Below are 23,412 nucleotides of genomic sequence, written 5' to 3'. Positions count from 1 at the left end.
AGGTAAAGAACGTTAATAACAACGTTGTTATAATATTGAGACACTTGACCGGATCTCATTAAATTAGTTTAGGATTGATTGCGACCGAACCGTGACTGATTTCTAAAAGTGTTGGGACCATCAATAGCTTTTGATTCATTTACCTGAATTTCATAAAACTCTAAAACTAGTTAATAGATCCATCCCTATTATACCAATTATTTGTCTCAATTATTTTTCGACTTTAACATTTTTGGCGCCTACTGCCAAGCAATATATTCTCCTTTTGTTATATTATACATACACCATTCTTTCTTCAATTTATCCTCATTTATTTAGACCACGATTTATTTATGATTAATTTCATTTTTTACCACTATATTGAGTGAACAAATGTTTATCGAATGAGAATTCGACTCACGAACTATAACAACAATTTTGATTAGGTGATAATTGATAAGCCAACCTTTAGATCTTGACATATGTCTGACATATTCGAGATGCATAACTAAAAATCTATAGATGAAAAAAGAAAAAATAAATAAAAGAGTAGAGACGTACGGGAAATGTTACTGCAATATTTTTGTTGAAGTCCACTCACTTACCGGATCATAGATTTAATACGTGTAGATAGATTAAGTTTTTGATGGTTTAATATATAATTTGGTCTCTTTTGTTCCTTTTCAATTGAAAATAATTTGGTTTCTTATACACCAACGTATTGATTGTTGTGAACTTTTATGTATTTAGTAAGTAAAACAATTTGTTCATAGCAAACTGATTTATATTTCGTAGACGTAATCGTGAATATAAAATAAATTCTCCTTTTTCGATTGCATTTTGACGTTTTACAAACTACAAATGAAATTAGATTATTACAGTAAAAATTATGGTAAGGTTTAAAGATAAACGCATTATAATATAACATGCAAACTTAAAACAAACAAAAAAGAATGTAGGTCCATAATAAAGATAAACAGAAGATGATGGTACTACAACTGTGTTGTTAAAGTCCACTCAGTTAACGAGTTCTATATGTGAAACACATTAAAGAAGAAATGTAGGTCTGTGACATAAGAAAACAAAGCAAATAAGATGTATCTGCCGAAAGAATAACATGGTACTAACATGATTTTGAAATTTATCAAGAATTTTGTTGAGATTTAGACATGAGCCAAATCTTTTGAACAATCATTTAACAAAATACTTTTAAATTAAAGAAAGTTTAACTTTTCTTGCAAAATAATTTTTTGATAAGAACAAACGAAAAAAATAAAGGTCTTTAAATCCCATCACTTAGTGGGGGTAAAGGCAAAGAAACTGAGATGGATGGTTGAAGATTACTTATTATTTTGTGTGCTACGATGTAGCATTATACCTAGATGGCTAATTTCGTTAATATTTTTGAGTCATTTCCGATCGTTTCTTTTAGGTCTAATGGACTTAATGGTCCATATTTAAATCGCTTTATACTCGATGTAACCTGACTTTGGAAAAAAAAAACAATCTTCAAAGATTCGAAATCGGATGTTCCGAAAATGATTTAACGCATAACTGATTAGCCGAGGTTTTTCCCCCCGTTTTATTGATTTTATATTCAATCAACAGATAAATTAAGATTTGATAAACATATTTGTTTTAGTAGATTTCATCCTATTTTTAGTGAGATGTAAAAAAAGGAGAAGAAGAAACTAATAAAGGACTTTGCTGTATCTTGAAAGGAAAATACCGAGAAAAGATTACGTTACTGTGTGTTTCCCCTAAACAAGACTCAAGTAAAATTCCGACAACCAAAAAAGAAGAAGAAAAGACTCGACACTCGAGTCAAATAAAACTTATCAAATCCCATTCTTGTTTTTTACCCATAATGGACACTCGTTATATCTTATATGAGTCATAAAATCAACGGACAAAAGATGAATAGAACTGGAGATTAAATCTGCAGACCAAAAAGAAAAATAAAAACTGGAAAGCTCACAAATTTTTTTATCACAATTGGCGATAACTGAGACGAGATGTTTGTTTATCCAATAGTTTTTAGAGTCTAAATAAACATTCAGAACGTAAGATATACCATTTTTATTTCTTAAACAAATCACATGGTACAAAAGCTTTCTTTTCAAGAATTCAAAAATTTTGCTATAAAGAATTAACGATAGTAGCAAAATTTTGGCGGATTCACTTCGTTACAAGAATACAAGATTTACCAAAAGCTAATAGACTCATAACAATCTGCCATATATAACCCATGTGATATCCTCTAAATCTATATAATTTTCTCATATAAATACTCCTAATCTACTAGTTATTTTTAAAGGTTACTAGCTAAAAATAAAAGAATTGAAAATACCGTACTTCATACTTAGTTATAAAACCCGGTCTAGTTAAACCAGGAGGTAGTACCTAAGCAGATAAAGATGAAGTGAAGTCACTAAAAGCTTCATTTGACTACTGGATCAAGGGGATAAAACAACAACTGGAGCTATGCGTGAGGATGCTGTTGCAGAAGATTTGATTCTTCCAAAGAGTAACCGAGCATCGGTTGATGAACATCCCTGATTCATTTCAATAGCTACTGGATATTGGGACGATCTGTTCATTTCTACCACCATTATTCCCTGCAGCAACATAAAAAATCGAAAATTTGGACCCCGAAAATTAGTCTGGTTTGTGTCTGCGTGGGTTTTCTCATTCAGTCCTAAGCCACAGTTTCTATATTACACTTCTGTTTGAAAGCAAAATTTGTTCATGTATCTGATCATCGATGACTTTCAACTATAACCACTGGGTACGAAGAAGGTCTACATCAGGTTTACCTCGAAGTCAGCTAGAAACAACTGGAAGCGTTTTAGTTTCTCCTTCATCATGGCATTTACTGTTGTTGATGTTGAAGAGTAAAGAGCATCTGTGACCTCCATGGATGAATGACCTATCCGTTTTTGTACAACCTGCAGAGGGAATAACACGGACCTGATGATGGGCGATCTTCATTCTAACACGACAAAAAGATTTGAGATATGAGAGATGAGACTCACGTCGTTATGGAGCAAGATCTCACAGATGAGACTACCATCATCGACGTAGCATACAAGTTCAAATGTAGGCTGGTGCTTGAACTGGAATTTCTTCACTCCTGTTAGAAAGCACTGCAAAAATATGGATACTTAAGTTTCAAAGACTGTAACCCGCATCGATTGAAGACTGAGTTTTTTTTTTTTAATAAGTGGTGTTAGTACCTTGATCCTTCCTTGAACAAAATGCATGGTATCTTTCATTACTGCCCACTTTTGAGACAACTCGGCCAAGTAAGTGAAAGGCGTCTCCGTATCTGTAGACATGACAGAAGGGATTTCCATATCGACAACCATATTACTGACTTTATCATCTGCTACTGCGCCTGAACCAGAACCATATACAGGATCCGTCGTATCCCTTGCACGACCGTTGTCGATATGCATTTCTCCAACAAATGAAGCCACATTAGATGTTTGTTGATCCAAGGTATTTTCGCTACCGTTGTTGTAAAGAGGTCTTCTACCACTACATCTAGTACCAGCAGAGGATGATGTCATGGGAATGTTACTAGAAGTCGAGTGTAAATCAGAAAACGCTCTTTCCCCGTGCGCAGAAGCCGTATCAATCTGCATATGCTCAACCCTCGGAACAGTAGCTTCTACATTGATGGAAGCAGGAGGGTCATTCATCGTCTGCGGCGGACTGATATGAGTCCTCGTTACATTCAGGGAAATGCCTGCCATACGTGTTTTGGTTAAAAAGAGTTGATAGCCAGTTAGCCACGAATAATCTCAAAAGAAAGTTGTTTTCTCATGTTAATGAAAGTTCTTAATACCTCTGATATAGTTAAGTGAGGAAATATCAGAGTAAACACAGAAAGACTCTGATTCGGCTCTAGTATGTAACGTTTTACGGTATAAACAAGAAGAAGGAGACATGTATGTTTTTTTCTGAGCTAGAAGCTATATGTACAAAAATCCCTACCTTGACCGTTGGCCTGAACGTGACTAGCATTTCCCGAGGTAGAAGTATTTACTTGATTACCAGTATCATTGTCATTCAGCGACCATGCAGCTAGAGTTGCTCTGGTTGCCAATGAAGGAACCACTCCGTTCCTTGTTCTGAAAAAGTTAAAATCCAATAAGAACTTTGACAAGAAGGGTAAAATTTACAACTGCAATTAGAGTAAGCACATAGAAAAGATGATTGGCGGTGAATATAAAATGTGTTAACAGAAAACCATGCATAATCTTTCCAATCCAAATATTAGCCTGCAGGCAGAGTTTTGCAAATGCCAAATTCACTTAAGTGGTGAATCACAAATTTTTTCCTAACCAGTTACTCTTCTCAAAACTAAATAAGCCAAAGCCCAAAGCCAATGATATCGGTGAAACACTTAAAGCAAATTATAGTTCCAACTAAAGAGGCAGCACGACACAACTTCTTAATATGAAGTAAGCAGGAGAAACATAAGCTGGAGAAATACCAAGTTCTAAACAAAGTAAACCATTCTGAATAAATCGACCTTTTTCCTCTTGGAGGTTTATTTACTTCAACAACCAGACGCTTCCGTGCTTCTTCCAGTTCTTCAACCATCCCTCCTATAACTTCTATAATCTCAGGTACTAGCATTAAAAGCCCATGTCGAACTTGTACACTAGATACAACAATCTGCATTTAACTGTCCTTGTCAGCGCTTATACTAAGAATACAGACGTGTATCCACAGATAGAATTCTCAACCAATAAGTTGAGTTGGGAACAAATTTAGGTGATAGCAAACGCACAAAAGCATGGATTAAAAAAGCACAACTAGTGAATTATCCTAAAGACTATACAAATTCCCTTAGAGGCAGATCTCAGATTTTAGTTTCTCAACCCAAAAAGAAACACACACCTTCAAACCAGCAGGAGCCAAGACTTGGAGATCTTTAATAGGTCTGTATTCCATGCCAAAAACGCGTTGAACACCGTCTGTCATGGACAGCTTAAGGCACCTCTTAAGTCCTGCATTAGCGTTTTCATACCTTCCTTTAAGTGGGCACCCGATGTTAACAATCTCATCAACCTGAAGTAGAAGAATTAAGCACAAGGTTCAGTCAATATCACACTTTGTGCATTCGAACAAAAAAGGGAAGTACCAAACAAGCAGATAACCTGCAGAGCAAACGGACCAGCGAGTTCTACAAGATTCATAGACGCAACATTCCGAGGAAGAACCCCACCTCCGCATAGATTCATGTCGGAAAACAGAAACTGCTCGAAGCAATGCTTAGCTTTTGCTGCCACTTCGAGGCGGGAAAATTGTGGAACGGAAACTTCAAGTCCAGCAAGACAAGAGACCCACCAATCCGACTTCATTTTAATCCCCATTCGAGAAAGAACCCCAGCGATCGGCGAGTCGTTGTCAACTTCGGCTTCTGACTCCGACGGATCAATCGGGAACGGAGTAGGAATACTATAATCCGGCGGTGTAGGAGTCGGATTACCAGAGACGTAGAAAATCTCAACTTCCGGTACCGTGATTGGCTCGCCGGGATTAGGGTTAGAAGTTGACGCCGCTGCTGAGGTTTCCGGTTGCACAGAAGTAGGAAGACCAACGATCTGAGCAGAATCACCGATTCCGATTGATCCAATTTCATCGTCTTCTTCTTCACTGGAGCAGTATTGGAGCCTCAGTCGCCGTCTAGGCATTTCGCCGGCGAAAGTTAGGGGTTTTTTTTCCCTCCAAAATCGATTTTCTAATAAAACCTTTTTGCTTTTTTGAAAACAAAATCTTTTTTTTTTTATCAGAATTAGGAACATAAATAGGCCCATTAAGAAGAGGAACTGGGCCCATAATAATGTTGGGTCGGCTTTGGTGTATATATGTGTAGGAGGTGTCTATATATTGGGGTAGTTTTGCCGCGAGCTGATTTTAGTGAAATTTTTGGTGACGAGAGATCCCGCCTTTGTATTCCAATTTTTGGCACCAGAAATTTTGAAATCCCCAAATTTGGTTTTTGTTTCTCCTCTTAATCGTTAGTTTTCTTGATTTAGGGTTTTCGAGTTTCTCGCGAAAACTTGTGAGATCTGTGGAGGTTTTCATGGCGACCGAAACCCTAGAAGAGAAGAGATCGGAAGTGGAATCACCGGCGAAGGAGGAAGTTGGTGTTGGTGATGCCCCGAAGGAGAAGGAGATAGAGAAAGAAGAAACGGATTCGCCCATAAATGACGGTGGGGAGAAGAAGAAAGAGGTAGAAGAGGATGAAGCGAAAGATGGAGAATTGGAGGAGAAAGATGAAGACGAGGGTAAAGAAAGTGCAGAAGAAAAAGAGAACGAGGAGAAAGATGAAGAAGAGGGTAAAGAAAGTGCCGAGGAAAAGGAAGAAGAAGAAGGAATTGGCAGTAAGAAATCGTCGGAGAAGGAGACTCCGACTAGTGATAGGCCTACGAGGGAGAGAAAGAAGGTTGAGCGATTCTCGTTGTCTACTCCTATGCGGTCTACACCGAGCAAGTCCGTTTCAATTGAAAAGGTATCCTGGCTGGAATCTTTGGCCGTCTTTCGTGTTTGTGTTTGTGAGAATTGGGTTGATTTATTTTTATATGATGTTTAACTAGTTCTTGTTTCTGTGTAATTTCTCAGGGTAGTGGAACACCGCTCAGGGAAATTCCAAATGGTACGTATGTGCATCACCTCTATCTATTTGTGTTTCTTGTGAATTATGGTCATACTTGCTGGTTTGAGACATCTTTTAGATTTAGTTGAAGATATCGTTTTTGCATTGGTATGATAATAAATAGAACCATTTTATTAGACACAGTCCTGAAAAGAACAAACACATTTGAAAAGCTTGGGCTTTTGGTTTACATGGATTTTATTACTTCCACAAATTGGATGCTGATAGTCTGACTTTCTGGTGGAATATTTCATCTGGTAGCTATCACAATTAACTACTGTCTGCGATTTGGTTTTAGTTCAGTAGATTTCAATTCGGTTTTATCTTTGATAGCTAACTGTGCTGTAGAGAAATGCTTTGGTGGGAAGATGATAAACTGTTCTATCTTTCTTTCGTTCTCTTGTACGGTTATCAAACTTGAGAGTGGAAAATTTAGTTCTTTTGCCAGAGTCTTGTTTACATTTATTCACCGTTTGAAATATGTGTAATAATTTGGCTCTTTCAGTGGCTTATAAACTATCCAAGAGAAAAGCTGACGACAACCTGATGTTACTACACACCATTCTTTACGGGAAGAAAGCAAAGGTTTATTATAAGTTTGATCACATTTTGCCATGTTATAGCTATCTTTCCCTTTCAAGCTTGTGTCTCTTTTCATGTGATATAGATGCTGTCTTGGAATTGTAATTGTTTCTTTGTCTACTTAAAGATATTTGTGGAAATCGTTCTGCAGGGACAGATGGTTAAGAAAAACATTGGTCAATTTTCTGGCTTTGTATGGTCAGAGAAAGAGGTAACCATTTTGTTTCTGTTTTGTTATGGGATTGAGTATTCTGGTTTTGCCTCGTGTTGAGACTTGCATCCAAATGTTTTCTAGGAGGAGAAGCAAAGAGGACGAGCAAAGGAGAAGCTTGACAAATGCACAAAAGAAAAATTAATCTTTTTTTGTGATGTGCTTGATATACCTATAAACAGAAGTAACATTAAAAAAGTAAGTGATTAGAAGATGTGAACTATCTATTTACTGTATCTTGTTCTATATTCTAAGAATCTCCTTTGTCCTGATACTCTCAGGAAGAACTAGCTGTCAAAGTGCTTGAATTTCTGGAATCTCCCAAGGCATCAAGAGATGTTATACTTGCTGATCGAGAAAAGGTACTTGTTTGATTAAGTACATTAATTTTTCTTTTTGGGGAGTCGATGATTCAGTACATTATTGTTTTACATGTTTATCGTCAGTATTGGAGCATTGAATTTTTTTTTTCCTTTGTTTTGTAATTATATATGTTAGCAAGCCAAGAAGCGCAAGAGCACACAAAAAAGGGGGAAATCTGGAGAATCATCAGACACCCCAGCCAAGGTTTGTATTTTGTTATAGTACAGTTTATATTCTTTCCATGCTACTGGCTGGTGATTGTTACCCTTAGCTCCTTTTATAGTATTAAATTCTTAATGTGAATGGCTGGCTTATATATTTATAAGCATTAACCATGGATATACTTTTTCATCCGTCTTGCTTGTTTTATTGGCTTTTACAAACATCCCTGGTGTGTGTATGTTTTTTTTACTACACAGAGGAAAAGGCAAACAAAAAAGCGAGATCATCCATCCGAAACAGAAGAAGGCAAGGATGAGGGAGCTTCTGATTCTGAAGGCAATAAAGATACTGATGATGAAGATGATGCTGCAGCAGAAGAAGAAACTGACCATGAGGAGACTGAATCTGAAGATGAGAAAGACAAAGCTGAAGATGAAAAGCCATTTGATAAGAGAAGCTCATCGAAAAAGACTGAAGAGGAGAGCTCAGGGACCAAAGGTAAGGAACAAGCTTCTGCCAAAGGTTCTAAAAAATCTGGTGAAAACTCCTCCAAAAAAGGTGCTAAGTCAACTTCATCCTCAAACAAGAAGCAAAAAGTTGACCACGAGGAGTCTTCTAAAGAGAAAAGCAAGAAACAGTCAAGTAAGCCACGGGCTAAGGGATCTAAAGAGAAAGGTTACATTCTTAGCTGCTTCAAAAGCTTAGCCTTGTTTTAATTTTGTTTCTTAAGAATTATTCTTTCTTTGAAGCTTGTTACTTAACTGTTTTTACCTACTATAATGGATTGGATACAGGAAATGCCACTAAGAAAGGCAAAGCTGAGCCCACCAAAGAACAGATGCTTGCAGTGGTTTCCAAAATTCTGAAGGAAGTAGACTTCAATACGGTGAGCTAGTTCAATTTGCTAAACCGATTGACAATTAATGATGTTATAAAGACCTTGCTTGAAGAAATCTTCTTTTACTCATTGTTTTGTCTTAATAACAGGCAACACTATCAGATATTCTGCAGAAGCTAAGTACGTTATTTGATTTTGCTTTATCTCGTAATCCATGTTTAATTATACTTTTCAAATGTTGAGGAGCTTTTTTTTTTAAAACATTTTCTGTTCGTAATAACATCAGGCGACCATTTCGGTGTTGATCTCTCGCATAGAAAACCAGAGGTGAAAGAAGTTATCACAGATGCTATAAATGATATGACTGATGAAGAAGAAGACGAAGAGGAAAAATCTGAGGCTGGAAGTGACAAGGAGAAGGAAGAAGAAAAAGACAAAGAAGAAGATGATGAAGAGGAACAAGCTGAGGCTGAAAGTGACAAAGTGAAGGAAGAAGAAAAAGTAAAAGAAGAAGAAGAGGGAAAGCAAAAGGATTAAGGTAAGTGATTTGTCTTCTCTCGAGATCTGATGTGAAGAGAAGCAAAAGTGATCAACACCTGTGTTGAATAAGAGCAAGTGATAATTAGAGGATGTTGAATCTATACTGTGTGATCTCTATAGTTTCATCATGTATGTGTAGCTGTTACCTGTTAGGTTTTCTAGTCCTTGTTCTATTTGATACCCTGAACCTGATAGCTGAGTTCAATTTAAGACATCTTCGTAATCCAGGATATTAATATGATTCTGTTTTCCTAATTATGGGCCAAACCAATATTATGGGCCTTATTTCGGCCAAACTTGTTTAAAAGCCATAAAAGAAAATTATTTCTGTATTAAATTTTGGATTTGGTGAGTATATTTAGTTTTTCTTGACGCCAAGTTAATTCAATTATCAATATAGGGCCAGTACAACTAATGCTATTAATATATATAGATCCCGTAGTGGATCCCAAAATATCATGTATCTTTTATTATAAAATGAGATCTTTGTTTATGAAGGGTTAATTTGGTTTATAATTTGGTGCTTAAGAGTCAAGACTAGCAACCAACTCCCAATATTTTAAACTGAAACTAAATCAGCACTATTTTTGATTTGTTAATATAAGGCTCTCTACACTTACATAGACTCATTGCAGATGGCCCCATAATTATATATCAATCAACCACCCTGTTAAATATAATTAATTGTTTCATTGATTTATCTATTAATTTAAAGTATATTTAAATCACATCAACGTATTACTGATAAATTTCTAACATGTTCTTACAAATTATGATTCAGATATTTTAGTTTATATGCAAATCAAAGGATCCAATTGTGCCTATTCTTGACAAGTACAAGGTGTATTTTTACAGAGGTTCCAGAAAAATATAGTATATTTATGGTCGACAGTTTTATATTAATTAGTAAGTGATGAACGTGTAATAATGGTCGATATTTCATATATTGGCCATGATGAAACCATAATTAGAATTCACACTACCTATAGATTTTAAGAAAATAGAATTAAGAATGTCGCGGTGAAACAAAATTAAGCTTATACGAATATTAATTTTGAGGTTTGAGAAAGCAGGATCACATTCAGCCCTTTTTATATGGGATCAGCCCAGTCGGAAATGATCAACAATTTTTTACTTTGTGTTAAACAGTTTAATTAAATGAATGTAATATCAACAAAAAATCCCAGCAATTATTTTGAACCAGGGTTAATAGAGTCAGTTCTATAGACCGATCTAACTCGTCACAACATCCCTAGCTTAGAATATCATATACCTTGGAAAATTATACTTCATTATTAGAGTACATGATAAGTGTCCAGAAAAGAAACATGTGTTCCTTAAGACTCGTCTTGCTCTCTTTTTTATCTTTCTTCTACCATTTGCTGAAAGTTTTACTTGTACCACAATTAATCTCAAACCCTAGCCTCTACTTAACCCCCTGATAAAATCCCCCAAGAAATCAGAGACTTAATTCTCATTTCTCCAAAGATATATATTAAACATCTTTGGTTTTTCTTCACCGACAAAACCCTAAAAATGGCCGACTCTTTCGAGCTCATCGTAAGCAGAAAACAGCCCGTTCTCGTATCTCCAGCCACCGAAACTCCAAAAGGTCTCCATTACCTCTCAAATCTCGATCAAAACATAGCCATCATCGTCAAAACATTCTACTACTTCAAATCAAACTCAAGATCCAACGAGGAATCCGCTGACGTCATCAAGAAGTCACTCTCCGAGGTTCTTGTTCACTACTATCCTGCCGCAGGAAGACTCGTGATCAGTCCAGAAGGAAAGATCGCCGTGAATTGCACCGGAGAAGGAGTCGTGGTGGTGGAAGCTGTGGCTAATTGTGGGATAGAGAAGATCAAGAAGGCTATATCGGAGATTGATCAACCGGAGACTCTTGAAAAGCTAGTCTACGACGTTCCGGGTGCCACGAATATTCTTGAGATTCCACCGGTGGTTGTTCAGGTGAGGGGTTGATCGATCCATTGATAATTTTGTTCGGTTGCTGTTTTGCGTGAGTGAACGAAAATCTATAGAACTAGGGTTTGGTCTGATATTGGTTTCAAAATACTTATATTATATTTTAATACTTATATAGAAGAATTAGATCAACATAGTTTCATTATCTTGCATGGATGAACACTCTAATTAGTCAAAAAATAATAATCAGAAATCGATATTATTTACACACTTATAGATGTATTTGCAAGAACACACCCAAAATGGTTCACTTTTAGAAGACTATTCAGAAATTTTATCTGCAGATACATAGTTCTACAAATATAAATTATAGTTCACTAACATATCTTTTGTAATATTAGTCCCAAGTTAAAATAACATTACTGATAGATGTTCTGTTCTGATATATGATTTTATTTGTTATACACTTTATAGTATACATACAAATTATATTTCTATTATGGTTTTAGCTTTTATAAATAAAAATAAAGAGTATATCACCAAAGAAAATAAAGTAGATGTATATGTTTTGAAAATATATTTGTTGGAATGTTGTTTACATTTTCATAATCTTTCTAGTCCACAATTGTTTTTAATTAAAGTAAAACTTTTTTTTGTGTCACACGCACTTAAATGATACAACGTATGAATTTCTAGGACCTAATTTCTACACTAATTACTTTTAGTTGATCGCTCGCACCCATTTTCTTTTTGCTTGTATACAACTATTTTTTTTATGTTTTGATTAGGTGACAAATTTCAAATGTGGAGGATTCGTGCTAGGCCTAGGCATGAACCACAACATGTTCGATGGTATCGCAGCCATGGAATTCCTCAACTCTTGGGCCGAGACTGCTCGTGGCCTCCCTCTCTCAGTCCCACCTTTCTTGGACCGCACGCTTCTCCGACCCAGGACCCCTCCCAAAATCGATTTCCCACACAACGAGTTTGAGGAAATCGATGACATCTCCGGCACCGGAAAACTCTACTCCGACGAGAAAGTCGTCTACAAATCCTTCCTCTTCGGACCCGAAAAACTCGAGAAGCTCAAGATCATGGCAGAGACAAGATCCACGACTTTTCAAACCCTAACTGGATTTCTATGGAGAGCTCGTTGTCAGGCCTTAGGGCTTAAACCGGATCAACGGATAAAACTTCTCTTTGCTGCAGATGGACGGCCGAGATTCGTTCCGGAACTTCCTAAAGGATATTCGGGAAACGGGATTGTCTTCACTTATTCTGTTACAACGGCTGGTGAAGTGACTCTAAACCCTCTTTCTCATTCGGTGGGTTTGGTCAAAAGAGCCGTTGAAATGGTCAACGACGGTTTCATGAGGTCAGCGATTGATTACTTTGAGGTGACTCGGGCTAGGCCGAGTCTAACTGCGACGCTTCTGATCACGTCGTGGGCAAAACTGTCATTTCATACCAAAGATTTCGGTTGGGGTGAACCGATTGTGTCTGGACCGGTCGGTTTACCTGAGAAGGAAGTGATTCTGTTTTTGCCATGTGGCAGTGACACCAAGAGTATCAATGTGTTGCTTGGACTTCCTGGTTCGGCTATGAAGGTGTTCGAAGGGCTTATGGATATATGAATAGTTTAATTAACAATATACGATTTTATGTATGTGGTTGAATTTATTATATATGATTTAAAAACCAAATAATGTTGATCGATTACGTGTTTGTGGTCGTATATAATATTGCTCGTCGGTGAAGCAAAATGTAACTAAGATCCTAAGATCAAAATTAATAAAACAAGTTATTGTGTTTTTTTTTTTTGGTTAAAGAAGAAAGTAATCGTGTTACTAAACGGTGTTTGTGAAGATCGAAAATAATTAATTTCATCTTTTTAACCTTGTAGTAGATACTTTTCGTATACTCTCTACTCGTATCGTATTATTCATATACAGATGTGTAGATATACATCGAGATTGCAACTTACACCCAACAATATAAATTGCCATATCTAGCGAAAAAGAAACTATTACTACTATTAGTGCCGTGCCTAGACTTATAGAGATCTAAGACAAATTTTAAATCTTTGTAAATTTTTTTTTTCTAAACTTTTGTTTTAATAATTTTATGTATCATTATAAACTAAATTCTATTTTAAAGTAAGAATTTAGTCATTTATTCCATTTTATGTATGTATTAGTATAATAATATAAGTATATAGATGTAAATATATGATATTTTGTTTAAAATCCTAAAATTTAATCATACAATCTATATTTATAATGGATAAAACCACATATAAAAGTTAATTCAATCTACTAATTAAACTACTTGTTACAAAAATATGGCTTTTAATTTTAAAATTTTGTTTGTGGCCTAAGACAAATGCCTTTTTTGAATAAGGGAAGGTACGGCTCTGACTACTATATCAATTGATCGAACAATACTTCTTGATCCTAGTTTAACTGAAATAACTTCATTTTACATGATAGTTAACAATCTCACACTAGAAGTAGATGGACTATTGTTTAAGCTCCTTTGGGTCGGGAACGGCTTGTAGTCCATCTAGAAGGAAAGAGCGTCTTTTCCAAACGGAATTCAGACTAAAGATACCAAGTTAATTAAGTCATTGTTAAAAAAAATAACACTCGACGCTATCTTTTCTCTTAGTTTAATCATTGCATTCACCGACGGGCATATTACAAATAGTAGAGAAAAAAAAAAAACAAAAAAGGAAAACGTGCATAGCTTCGTATAAAAAAACAAAACAAAAAAGGAAAAGGTGCATAGCTTCGTATAATTATATTAGCCATTCAAGCATTGCTTAGCCCAATACTACATCCTTCATCGCCATTTCAACTCGCAAGTCATACTCACATTAATGATGCACACAATACAAAATATTGACGTAATAATATTGAACATTAGAAGAATCTGTCTTTATATTTATGAATGTTCATCAAGCCTAATCCTTCTTCTTCAAAATTATTTTAAATTATAGTTTTTTCTTTCCATAAAACCAATCCGGTATTAACTCAAAACTCACTTTGTCTCGCAAGAAATTGGGATTTGATGGCAAGAAAGGTGATTGATAGAATAATTATTTGTCGTAAGCATATTCCTTTGTGATCAGGGTGAAGAAAAGTTTTCATTATAAAGTTCTTTTTACATAAACTAATCTAAAAATTAATCCAACTAGTACAAGCATTACAGTTTCAAACAAAATATATTGTTGATAGAATAGTTGTTAATCGATATCGTAAGCACTTTCATTTGTGATCTAGGGTTTGAAAATCTTTACTGTTTTCAATAAATATTTTTTTTTTAAAATAAACCAGTCTGAAAAAACAAAGGTTAACGTTCATATTTGAGTTACGACTTATAACTTTTAAACTATACATAGCGAAAAGAAATGGTATCGTTTGAAAAACACTCATATTTGAGTGGATAACTCATATCTAAAATTTTAAAGGGCAATTCTCAAAAATAGCCCAAAAAAAACTAAAACTTCATAAAATAGCCTCTCATTTTAGTTTTGGGCAATTCTCAGAAATAGCCCAAAAAATAAAAGTTCATAAAAATAGTCTCTTATTTTGGTTATTTTTGGGAAAATTCTCAGAAATAGCCCAAAAAGTAAAATTTATAAAAATAACCCCCCATTTTGGTCTTTTTTATGAAGGGCTATTTTTATGAATTTTAATTTTTTGGGGGTTATTTCTGAGAATTGCCCATATTTTTTTCAATATTAGTGTCCATTTATTTCACAAATCAATTCAAATATGGGTATCCATATGCCAGAATTCGGTTTCCGGATCGGATCCACCCGGTTAGGACATATAAAACCGGGTGGCTCGCCATCGCCTTATCTTGTTGACTCTTCTCTCAGAAGCCCACCCACTACGACTATCAACTCTGACCGCGAGAGACAGCGAGTTTCAGAGAGAGAGCAAAGATGTCGGCGACGCTTACGGGATCGGGAACTGCTTTGGGGTTTTCGTGTTCCTCGAAGATCTCCAAGAGAGCTTCTTCTTCGCCGTCTAACCGTTGCTGCATCAAGATGTCTGTTTCCGTCGACGAGAAGAAGAAGAGTTTTACTCTTCAGAAATCCGAGGAAGCTTTCAATGCTGCTAAGGTTGGTGAAATAGAGGACTCGTTTCTTTTTCGTTGGATCGATTCTCTCGGTTTTTGGTGACTGATTGATTGTATTTCGTTTTGATTCTGATTCAAACTTTGGAGAAGATTGTAAAAGTTTATCGTTGAAGATAGTCTCTGATTTTCTCCAGAATGATCAAATCATGAGAATCGCAAGCTTGTCTCTTTCTTTACACAGTCTCCTGAATTTGTCTGAATCGAGTAACCCATTGGAAATTTTGATTAGCCAAGTTCTTCGTGTTACGATCTCTGGAAATGCAGTAGTAATTTGGAACCTTTAGTCGAAATTCTTCATGAAATGATCAGATTTAGGTGCAGAGGACTCAATTCCTTGCTTCTGTTTCTTTTTGTAGCAGATGGTTTAATTAGTTACATGTTACTCCTTTGGCTTGACTTGGCTTTCTAATACATCGTTTTGCGCATAGAAATGTGAGTCATTGATAATAATCCTGACTATTGGCAAAATTGATTTCTCTTCTATGAAGAATCTAATGCCTGGAGGTGTGAATTCCCCTGTTCGGGCATTCAAATCCGTTGGTGGACAACCCGTTTTGATTGATTCCGTCAAAGGCTCAAAGATGTGGGACATTGATGGAAATGAATACATTGACTACGTTGGATCTTGGGGACCAGCTATAATTGGACATGCCGATGATGAGGTTACCACCATTTCTCGTTTCTTTCTTTCTTTCAAAAACAGAGATTTTGATGAGGCTTTAGAATAAAATAAAAAAGAAATCCCATATGATCTAGTGCAGGTTCTTGCGGCTCTAGCTGAGACGATGAAGAAAGGAACAAGCTTTGGTGCTCCTTGTCTCTTAGAGAATGTTCTAGCCGAGATGGTTATATCAGCTGTTCCTAGCATTGAAATGGTTCGGTTTGTTAACTCCGGTACCGAAGCATGTATGGGAGTGCTTCGTCTCGCTCGAGCCTTTACCAACAAAGAAAAGTTCATCAAGTTCGAAGGATGTTATCACGGCCATGCCAACGCCTTCCTAGTCAAAGCTGGAAGCGGTGTAGCCACTCTAGGGCTACCTGACTCTCCTGGTGTCCCTAAAGCAGCTACCTCAGATACTTTAACAGCTCCATACAATGATCTCGAAGCTGTTGCCAAGCTCTTCGAAGCGCATAAAGGCGAGATTTCTGCGGTTATTCTCGAACCTGTTGTTGGTAACTCCGGATTCATCCCTCCTACGCCTGAATTCATCAACGGTTTACGTCAGCTGACGAAAGACAATGGTGCTCTTCTCATCTTCGATGAAGTCATGACTGGCTTTCGTTTAGCTTATGGTGGAGCTCAAGAATACTTTGGAATCACGCCCGACTTGACAACTCTCGGAAAAATCATCGGCGGTGGTCTTCCTGTGGGAGCATACGGTGGAAGAAGAGATATAATGGAGATGGTAAGATTTGTACGTAGTTATAGACTTTAACTAACCTTTAAAGCACTGTTGTTAATAATGTTTCTGTGATTGTGTTTTTCTCATTGCAGGTGGCTCCAGCAGGACCTATGTACCAAGCCGGGACTCTAAGTGGTAATCCGCTGGCGATGACTGCAGGGATTCACACGCTGAAGCGGCTAAAGCAGTCAGGAACATACGAGTATTTAGACAAGATCACCAAGGAACTAACCAATGGAATCTTAGAAGCCGGAAAGAAAACCGGACATCCAATGTGCGGGGGTTACATAAGCGGGATGTTCGGTTTCTTTTTCGCGGAAGGACCGGTCTACAACTTTGCGGACGCGAAGAAGAGCGACACAGAGAAGTTTGGTAGGTTTTTCAGGGGAATGTTGGAAGAAGGTGTTTACTTTGCACCGTCTCAGTTCGAGGCCGGGTTTACGAGCTTGGCTCACACTTCCGAAGATATACAGTTCACGATCTCTGCGGCCGAGAGGGTTCTCGGTAGGATCTAGAGTACTCTAGAACTCAAACCCTTGAGTATCGTCGTTTCACAATCCTCTGTTTTGAGGACGTTGTGTACGTGGGGTTTGGTGATGAACTGATGAAATAATTCTTGTGTAGTGAGGTTTTACTTTTGTTTTCGGTGTTTTTTTTTTTTTTTATCGTAAGGTTGAGATTTTTGTATGATGGAGGAGATCATTCGATTTGTTAATGTAATGGTTTATGTTATGGAACTTAATGAGGAGTTCATCTTTTTCAATGATGATGGGACCATTGAGATTGTAACAAGCAAATCGATAGGACAAATAAATTTAACGGGCTTCTTGTAACAATTGGAAACACGGTAAATATCTGCATCACACATGCGCAAAAAATAAAATGAACACACGATACCACACCAATGAACGACTATGCTCATAAGTTTGTCTCATCTGAAAAAACAAAGAAAAAGAAATCGTATTTCTCTATACTCAAACTCTTGAATTTGGTGTAAATTGAAAGTAATAACTTTTAGTCAAACAAGTGGATCAGACGAACTGCCACGAGGCCCACGAGAAGAAAAAGTTTAAGAATCCATTAATATAACAAAATTGATAGATTCTTTCACGAGTTTAGCTCACAAACGATCGATGTCGACGAGGCTCCCACGTTTAAGTCCATCACCTCTAGGGTATGGGGAGACAGGGAGTACGTGTACCGCAAGGTCAAATGCGATCATGAATTGGTTCGTTGTTGATTGATGACGTGTCTCTTGCTCAACTTGTTGCTATAATTGTCATTTTTAATTAGTAATGCTAAGTTTGGGATAAAAGGTTTTTATGTGCTATTTTGGTCTCGTCTCAAAAATGTGCTATTTTGGTCTCGTAGCAAAAAAATGTGCTATTTTGGTCTCGTAGCAAAATAATAGCCTTGTCTTTAATGGCAACGTTTTTAAAGCAATGGTAAACCCTATCCATTTGAATAATTAATTAATGATCATGTTCCAGTTAATTTCAATTTACAGTCTTGAGTGTAAATATTAATTGTAATGTTTTTATAGCATTTGTTCTGCACATTGATTTTTGCTTCTCTGTTTTTCTGTTACTCACGTAGATCTGAACTCAGATTATAATGGATTTGTGGATTTGAATCGCGTCTGTTCTGCAAATTACAAGTTTGTCTATAATTTGGTGTAAATTGAAAGTAAATAACTTTCAGTCAAACAAGTGGATCAAACGAACTGCCACGATAGGAAAAAGTTTAAGAATCTATTAATATAACAAAATTACACTCATAATTAATGACCAAATTAACCCGTACAAATGAGTGTAACCACTTTTACTTTACAGACAAAATCTGCTTAAATATTATACTTGTAGTATCTAAGTAAATTATGCATAAATAGTTAAATACAACAACTACTTTCTTATGGATAAAAGACATGCAAATTCTGGAAGTCGTCGACGTCAATTATGAGTCGAAATCGAAGAAGGGTAAGTTGCGGACTTTGCGGTAAATGTAGTCCTTGTAGACGATGGGCCTAAACTTGGGAGGATGGTCGTGGCCCGTAAGCTCCGGCAAAGGTCCGATGACCGTATCGGAGGTAGGCCTCACCAGAACCGGCCAAGACATTCTTGTTTTCTCCTTATCCACTGTCGTTTTATGCAACACGTTTTTGTACCTTCCGTTGCTCAGTCTCTGCAAATCCGTTACATTCAATAATATCGTTAGACGTTAGTTAAAACATACATAACACATAATTTAAAATATGTTACAATGGAATTAACGAAAACATACTAGGATCTGATCGCCGATGAGGACTATAACAGCGGATGGTATATAGTCGAGGTCGATCCAGTGACCGTCTTTGAACACTTGAAGTCCGGGAATCTCATTGGTTAGGAGAAGTGTGAGCCCACTAACATCGGTGTGTGGATCCAATCCCTCGATCAAATCGGAAAATGGACACGGAGGATAGTAGTTGATATTCATCATATACTCACCGGAGATAACTTCCTTAATAGCCTCACGCCGTAGCCCTAACCCTTCTGATAACCACTCCATAATCTTCTCTGATAACATCTTCAACTTCCTTGTGTACTCCTCGTTCACTTCCCTAAACCCAAATTCATAATAATAGTTGTTTGTTTTAGAGAAATCCAAGAATTCAACTTTTTCTTAAATACTACGCATGCTAGTTCTTGTCAAAACAAAATCCAAATAATTATTTGATCATACCTGTAGTTTAGAGGATTCTTAGGCCAGTATGTGTAATCGACGGACGAAGGTGGCCAGATATTGTGAAAGAGTTGATCGACCGTACCTTTTCTGCTTTGTAGATCAAACTCGTACCTCCTTGCGTATCCTTGACGTGAGTCGGCTGGTTTAGCCACGGCTTCCTTGTCGGCTTCAGGGAGCTCAAAGAACTGCCTCCCGACATCTTGCAAACGTTGTATGAGCTCCGTGGGGATCACGTGATTGACCACCTGAAAAACTCCCCACTCTTGGCTCGCCTTGACCACCTCACGCGCCACCAGCTCTTGATCGGGGCAGCTTAGGTCAACAACGGGTATGTGTAAAGACGGTACGTCCTGGTCTCTCTCAACCAGCATGTTCACAGAGTAATACTGTACAAGGGGACGTACGTGGGGTTCTTCTACTAACGAAGGGGACATGGGGGTAGTTTCTTTTATATAATAATTAGTGCCTAGTGGGAGTGGTAGGTGGATTAGATTTAGAGGGGCCGGGAAAGATATACAAATTCAACAATTGCGGCAATGCTATAGTTATAATCTTGACTACTCAAAAGATTCGATTCATTCCACGTTTCTTAATTATTAGCTTCCATCTATATTCATACTAGTTATAGTTGTACTATGCATGGGTGGTAATACTATACCCTAGCCATCTTCTCCAAATTAAATCCACCAATCAGAGCAAATACTGTATAAATTTTGATGCGAGAAATAGTTGTAGTCAACAAGATACTTCTATAAACGCAGAACAAACGCGATTTAAATCCGTTATAATCTTTGTTTCAAATCTACGTGATTAATAGAAAAACAGAGAAGCAAAAATCAATATGCAGAACAAATGCTGCTATAAAAACGTTACAGTTAATATATATACACAAGACTGTAAATTGAAAATTAACTGGAACATAAACATTAATTAATTATTCGTTTGTAGATAGGCAATTCTCCAAATTAGCACATTTTAAAACTTTTATTCCAAACCTAGCATGATTAATTAATTATTCGTTTGTAGATAGGCAATTCTCCAAATTAGCACATTTTAAAACTTTTATTCCAAACCTAGCATGATTAATTAATTATTCGTCTGTAGATAGACAATTCTCTAAATTAGCACATTTTAAAACTTTTATTCCAAACTTAGCATGATTAATTAAATTTGACAATTATAGCACCAATTTAATATTAAAATAACCCAAAATCCTTTCCTAAACCCTAAATGGGAAACAGGGAACACACACATAATATTTTGATTTTAGATAAATAAGTATTTTCATATAATTATTTGTAATATTTTTGGAATTTTAAAATTAATGTGCTAGATTGGGTACAAAAGTTAATTTTTGTGCTTCTCACAAGACAATAAGTTGATAATTAACTGAAACGTGAACATTAATTAATTTAAGCGCAGATAGGGTTTACATTAATTATTCATGCAGAACAAATGCTATAAAAACGTTACCATTGAAATTTACACACAAGACTGTAAATTGATAAGTAAGTGAAACATGAACTGATTATTAAAGCAGATATATAGGGTTTATGACTGAGACGCCAATAATCCAATAAAGGAAACAGTTCTTCTCGGCGATCTGTCCTCTGTTTCTGAGTTATGAGAATTGTTTTCAGTCGAGAGGAAGACCGTTCATCTTAAGAAGTTTGTAGTCTCTGTAGAAATGAGGCTTGAATTTGGGAGCATTATCGTCGCCGGAGATGAGCTCCGGCAAAGGTCCGACGACGTGATCAAGGTTTGGTTCCGCAAAAACCGGCCAAGAGATTCTCGTCTTCTCCGTATCCATCGTCGCTCTATGCTCCCCACACTTATACCTCCCATTGCTCATCCTCTGCAAAAATCCACAATTTTCAAAAAACATAAAAAAAAAAGAAACTGATCAGAGTAACGTTTTCAGAGAATTCTCTATACCCTGATTTGGTCAGCGATAATGACGACGATCCCGGAGTCATCATACTCGACGTCGATCCACTTGTTATCCTGGAATGCTTGAAGTCCATGCACCTCATTAGCAATCAAGAACGTGATTGCATTGAGGTCAGTATGATGCGGAGCTCCATAGAGCATGTCGAGATCAGGACACGGTGGATAGAATATGACCTTCATAAGATACTCCACCGTTTCTCCACCGAGACCTTCTTTCAACGCGTCACGACGTAACCCTAACCCTTCTGATAACCAACCCATGATATTCTCCGATAGCTTCTTGATCTGCTTTGCGTACTCCTCATTCACTTCCTTGTAGTCTGGAGAGTTGCTAGGCCAGAACCTGTAGTTGATTCTTGATGGTGGCCAGATCCTGTGGAAGAGATGATCGGCCCATGTTTTTCCTCGGCCTTTTCCATCTTTGTAATCCGTTGTGTATCCTTCTAGGTCTTTGGAGTCAGCTGGTCTTGCTACCACTTCTTTCTCAGTCTCTGGAAGCTCGAAGAACTCTGTGCCAACTTCCTTTAGCCGCCGTATCAGCTCCGTTGGGATCCCGTGATTAACCACCTGAAAAACACCCCATTCTTCACTCGCTTGTACCACCGCACGTGCCACTTCATCTTCGTCGGAGTTACTTAGATCCACGACGGGGATTCCTCCCGGCGCAGGCGCTATGTGTTGTTTTCTCTTCTCCATCTCCATGGTTTCTTTTTTTGTTGTTGTTGCATTCGATCGCAATACTCTCTCTATATATATATACAGTTTAGTGCTTTATATGCTGAATGGAGTGGGTAGGTGCGGGTTTAAGAATGACTGGTTATTGGTCATATAAACTAATACTGTTTTTCTGTTTACATAAAAATTTGTTATCATGTCTTAGTTTCTTTCCTTTTATAAATGACTGGTTATTGGTCATATAAACTAATACTCTTTTTCTTTTTACATAAATTTTGTTATCACGTCTTAGTTTCTTTCTTTTTATAAATGACTGGTTATTGGTCATATAAACTAATATTCTTTTTCTTATTGCATAAATTTTGTTATCACGTTTTAGTTTTTTTCTTTTTATAAATGACTGGTTATTGGTCATATAAACTAATACTCTTTTTACTTTTTACATAAATTTTGTTATCACGTTTTAGTTTCTTTCCTTTCATAAATGACTGGTTATTGGTCATATAAACTAATATTCTTTTTCTTATTGCATAAATTTTGTTATCACGTTTTAGTTTCTTTCTTTTTATAAATGACTGGTTATTGGTTATATAAACTAGTACTCTTTTTATTTTTACATAAATTTTGTTATCACGTTTTAGTTTCTTTCCTTTTATAAATGACTGGCTATTGGTCTTTCCAACTTTCCAAGAATCAAAAACTATTGTAATTAGAGTTGGAGTGGCTGGACTACTTTGGATTTTGTGAAACCTGCTTACCTACTCACTCCATACAAATAATATCATTTTAGCTAGTACCTACTTGTAAGAAAATGGTATCGGGCAAATGAACATCTTCATAATAAAAAGGATAGCCATGTTAGGTACACCAAAACTATAGTAATAAGAGCCACTAGCTCGATTGGAAAATAATTTTTTATATCATTAAGAATACTATTTGTTTTAACTTTTTTAACTAATCAAAAACACCAATTGTTTTAGCTATTTTTGATGATATACACATTTTGAGTTAAAAAATAATATATAAACATTCTCAAACAAAAATTGAACAAGACATTAGCTCAGTTCATCAAGATAAATTTATATTTAACACACGATCGACTTAAAAGGTATTGATTAGTTTAGTCTTAAAACTTAGACAAACCACTTTATAATAAAAAAAGAAATGATGTGGTTAGACTGTTAAGAAGAAAAAGAGTAAAAAAAGGTTAACATGTTAGTTTTTTCCTATAACTTTGTCT

The 23,412-nt window shown here is 36.4% G+C and overlaps 6 protein-coding genes across 6 annotated transcripts; 3 read left to right on the top strand and 3 right to left on the bottom strand.

The window, feature by feature from the left end:
- Nucleotides 1-2,091: 2,091 nt before the first annotated feature.
- On the bottom strand, nucleotides 2,092-5,687 carry LOC18012542 (recQ-mediated genome instability protein 1). Its single transcript, XM_006394201.2, has 8 exons — nucleotides 5,151-5,687; nucleotides 4,891-5,061; nucleotides 4,520-4,665; nucleotides 3,979-4,115; nucleotides 3,216-3,730; nucleotides 3,015-3,125; nucleotides 2,796-2,927; nucleotides 2,092-2,597 (listed from the first exon to the last, which is right to left on the bottom strand). The coding sequence occupies exons 1-8, from the start codon at nucleotides 5,685-5,687 to the stop codon at nucleotides 2,436-2,438; spliced, it is 1,911 nt and encodes a 636-aa protein (XP_006394263.1). The 3' UTR covers nucleotides 2,092-2,435.
- A 216-nt stretch (nucleotides 5,688-5,903) lies between these two features.
- Nucleotides 5,904-9,597, top strand: LOC18012541 (protein DEK). The gene is made up of 11 exons (XM_024151814.1): nucleotides 5,904-6,508; nucleotides 6,619-6,652; nucleotides 7,158-7,237; nucleotides 7,386-7,445; nucleotides 7,530-7,643; nucleotides 7,727-7,807; nucleotides 7,944-8,012; nucleotides 8,228-8,645; nucleotides 8,765-8,856; nucleotides 8,958-8,988; nucleotides 9,095-9,597. Exons 1-11 carry the CDS (start codon nucleotides 6,080-6,082, stop codon nucleotides 9,343-9,345), a joined length of 1,659 nt encoding a protein of 552 aa, XP_024007582.1. The 5' UTR covers nucleotides 5,904-6,079; the 3' UTR covers nucleotides 9,346-9,597.
- A 1,223-nt stretch (nucleotides 9,598-10,820) lies between these two features.
- On the top strand, nucleotides 10,821-12,990 carry LOC112083530 (fatty alcohol:caffeoyl-CoA acyltransferase). Its single transcript, XM_024151612.1, has 2 exons — nucleotides 10,821-11,319; nucleotides 12,063-12,990. The coding sequence occupies exons 1-2, from the start codon at nucleotides 10,885-10,887 to the stop codon at nucleotides 12,906-12,908; spliced, it is 1,281 nt and encodes a 426-aa protein (XP_024007380.1). The 5' UTR covers nucleotides 10,821-10,884; the 3' UTR covers nucleotides 12,909-12,990.
- A 2,084-nt stretch (nucleotides 12,991-15,074) lies between these two features.
- Nucleotides 15,075-17,586, top strand: LOC18012857 (glutamate-1-semialdehyde 2,1-aminomutase, chloroplastic). Its single transcript, XM_006394199.2, has 4 exons — nucleotides 15,075-15,403; nucleotides 15,909-16,082; nucleotides 16,182-16,826; nucleotides 16,916-17,586. The coding sequence occupies exons 1-4, from the start codon at nucleotides 15,224-15,226 to the stop codon at nucleotides 17,336-17,338; spliced, it is 1,422 nt and encodes a 473-aa protein (XP_006394261.1). The 5' UTR covers nucleotides 15,075-15,223; the 3' UTR covers nucleotides 17,339-17,586.
- A 996-nt stretch (nucleotides 17,587-18,582) lies between these two features.
- LOC18012856 (flavonol synthase/flavanone 3-hydroxylase) lies at nucleotides 18,583-19,961 on the bottom strand. The gene is made up of 3 exons (XM_006394198.2): nucleotides 19,545-19,961; nucleotides 19,104-19,422; nucleotides 18,583-19,004 (listed from the first exon to the last, which is right to left on the bottom strand). Exons 1-3 carry the CDS (start codon nucleotides 19,916-19,918, stop codon nucleotides 18,777-18,779), a joined length of 921 nt encoding a protein of 306 aa, XP_006394260.1. The 5' UTR covers nucleotides 19,919-19,961; the 3' UTR covers nucleotides 18,583-18,776.
- A 971-nt stretch (nucleotides 19,962-20,932) lies between these two features.
- On the bottom strand, nucleotides 20,933-22,262 carry LOC18012747 (flavonol synthase 3). The gene is made up of 2 exons (XM_006394197.2): nucleotides 21,483-22,262; nucleotides 20,933-21,402 (listed from the first exon to the last, which is right to left on the bottom strand). The coding sequence occupies exons 1-2, from the start codon at nucleotides 22,197-22,199 to the stop codon at nucleotides 21,184-21,186; spliced, it is 936 nt and encodes a 311-aa protein (XP_006394259.1). The 5' UTR covers nucleotides 22,200-22,262; the 3' UTR covers nucleotides 20,933-21,183.
- Nucleotides 22,263-23,412: the final 1,150 nt, after the last annotated feature.

This window comes from Eutrema salsugineum, unplaced genomic scaffold (genome assembly GCF_000478725.1).
Source record: "Eutrema salsugineum unplaced genomic scaffold, Eutsalg1_0 scaffold_6, whole genome shotgun sequence".
Classification (NCBI taxonomy): Eukaryota; Viridiplantae; Streptophyta; class Magnoliopsida; order Brassicales; family Brassicaceae; genus Eutrema; species Eutrema salsugineum.
Note: the sequence above shows the minus strand (reverse complement) of the source record. Positions and strands in the feature narration are given on the sequence as shown.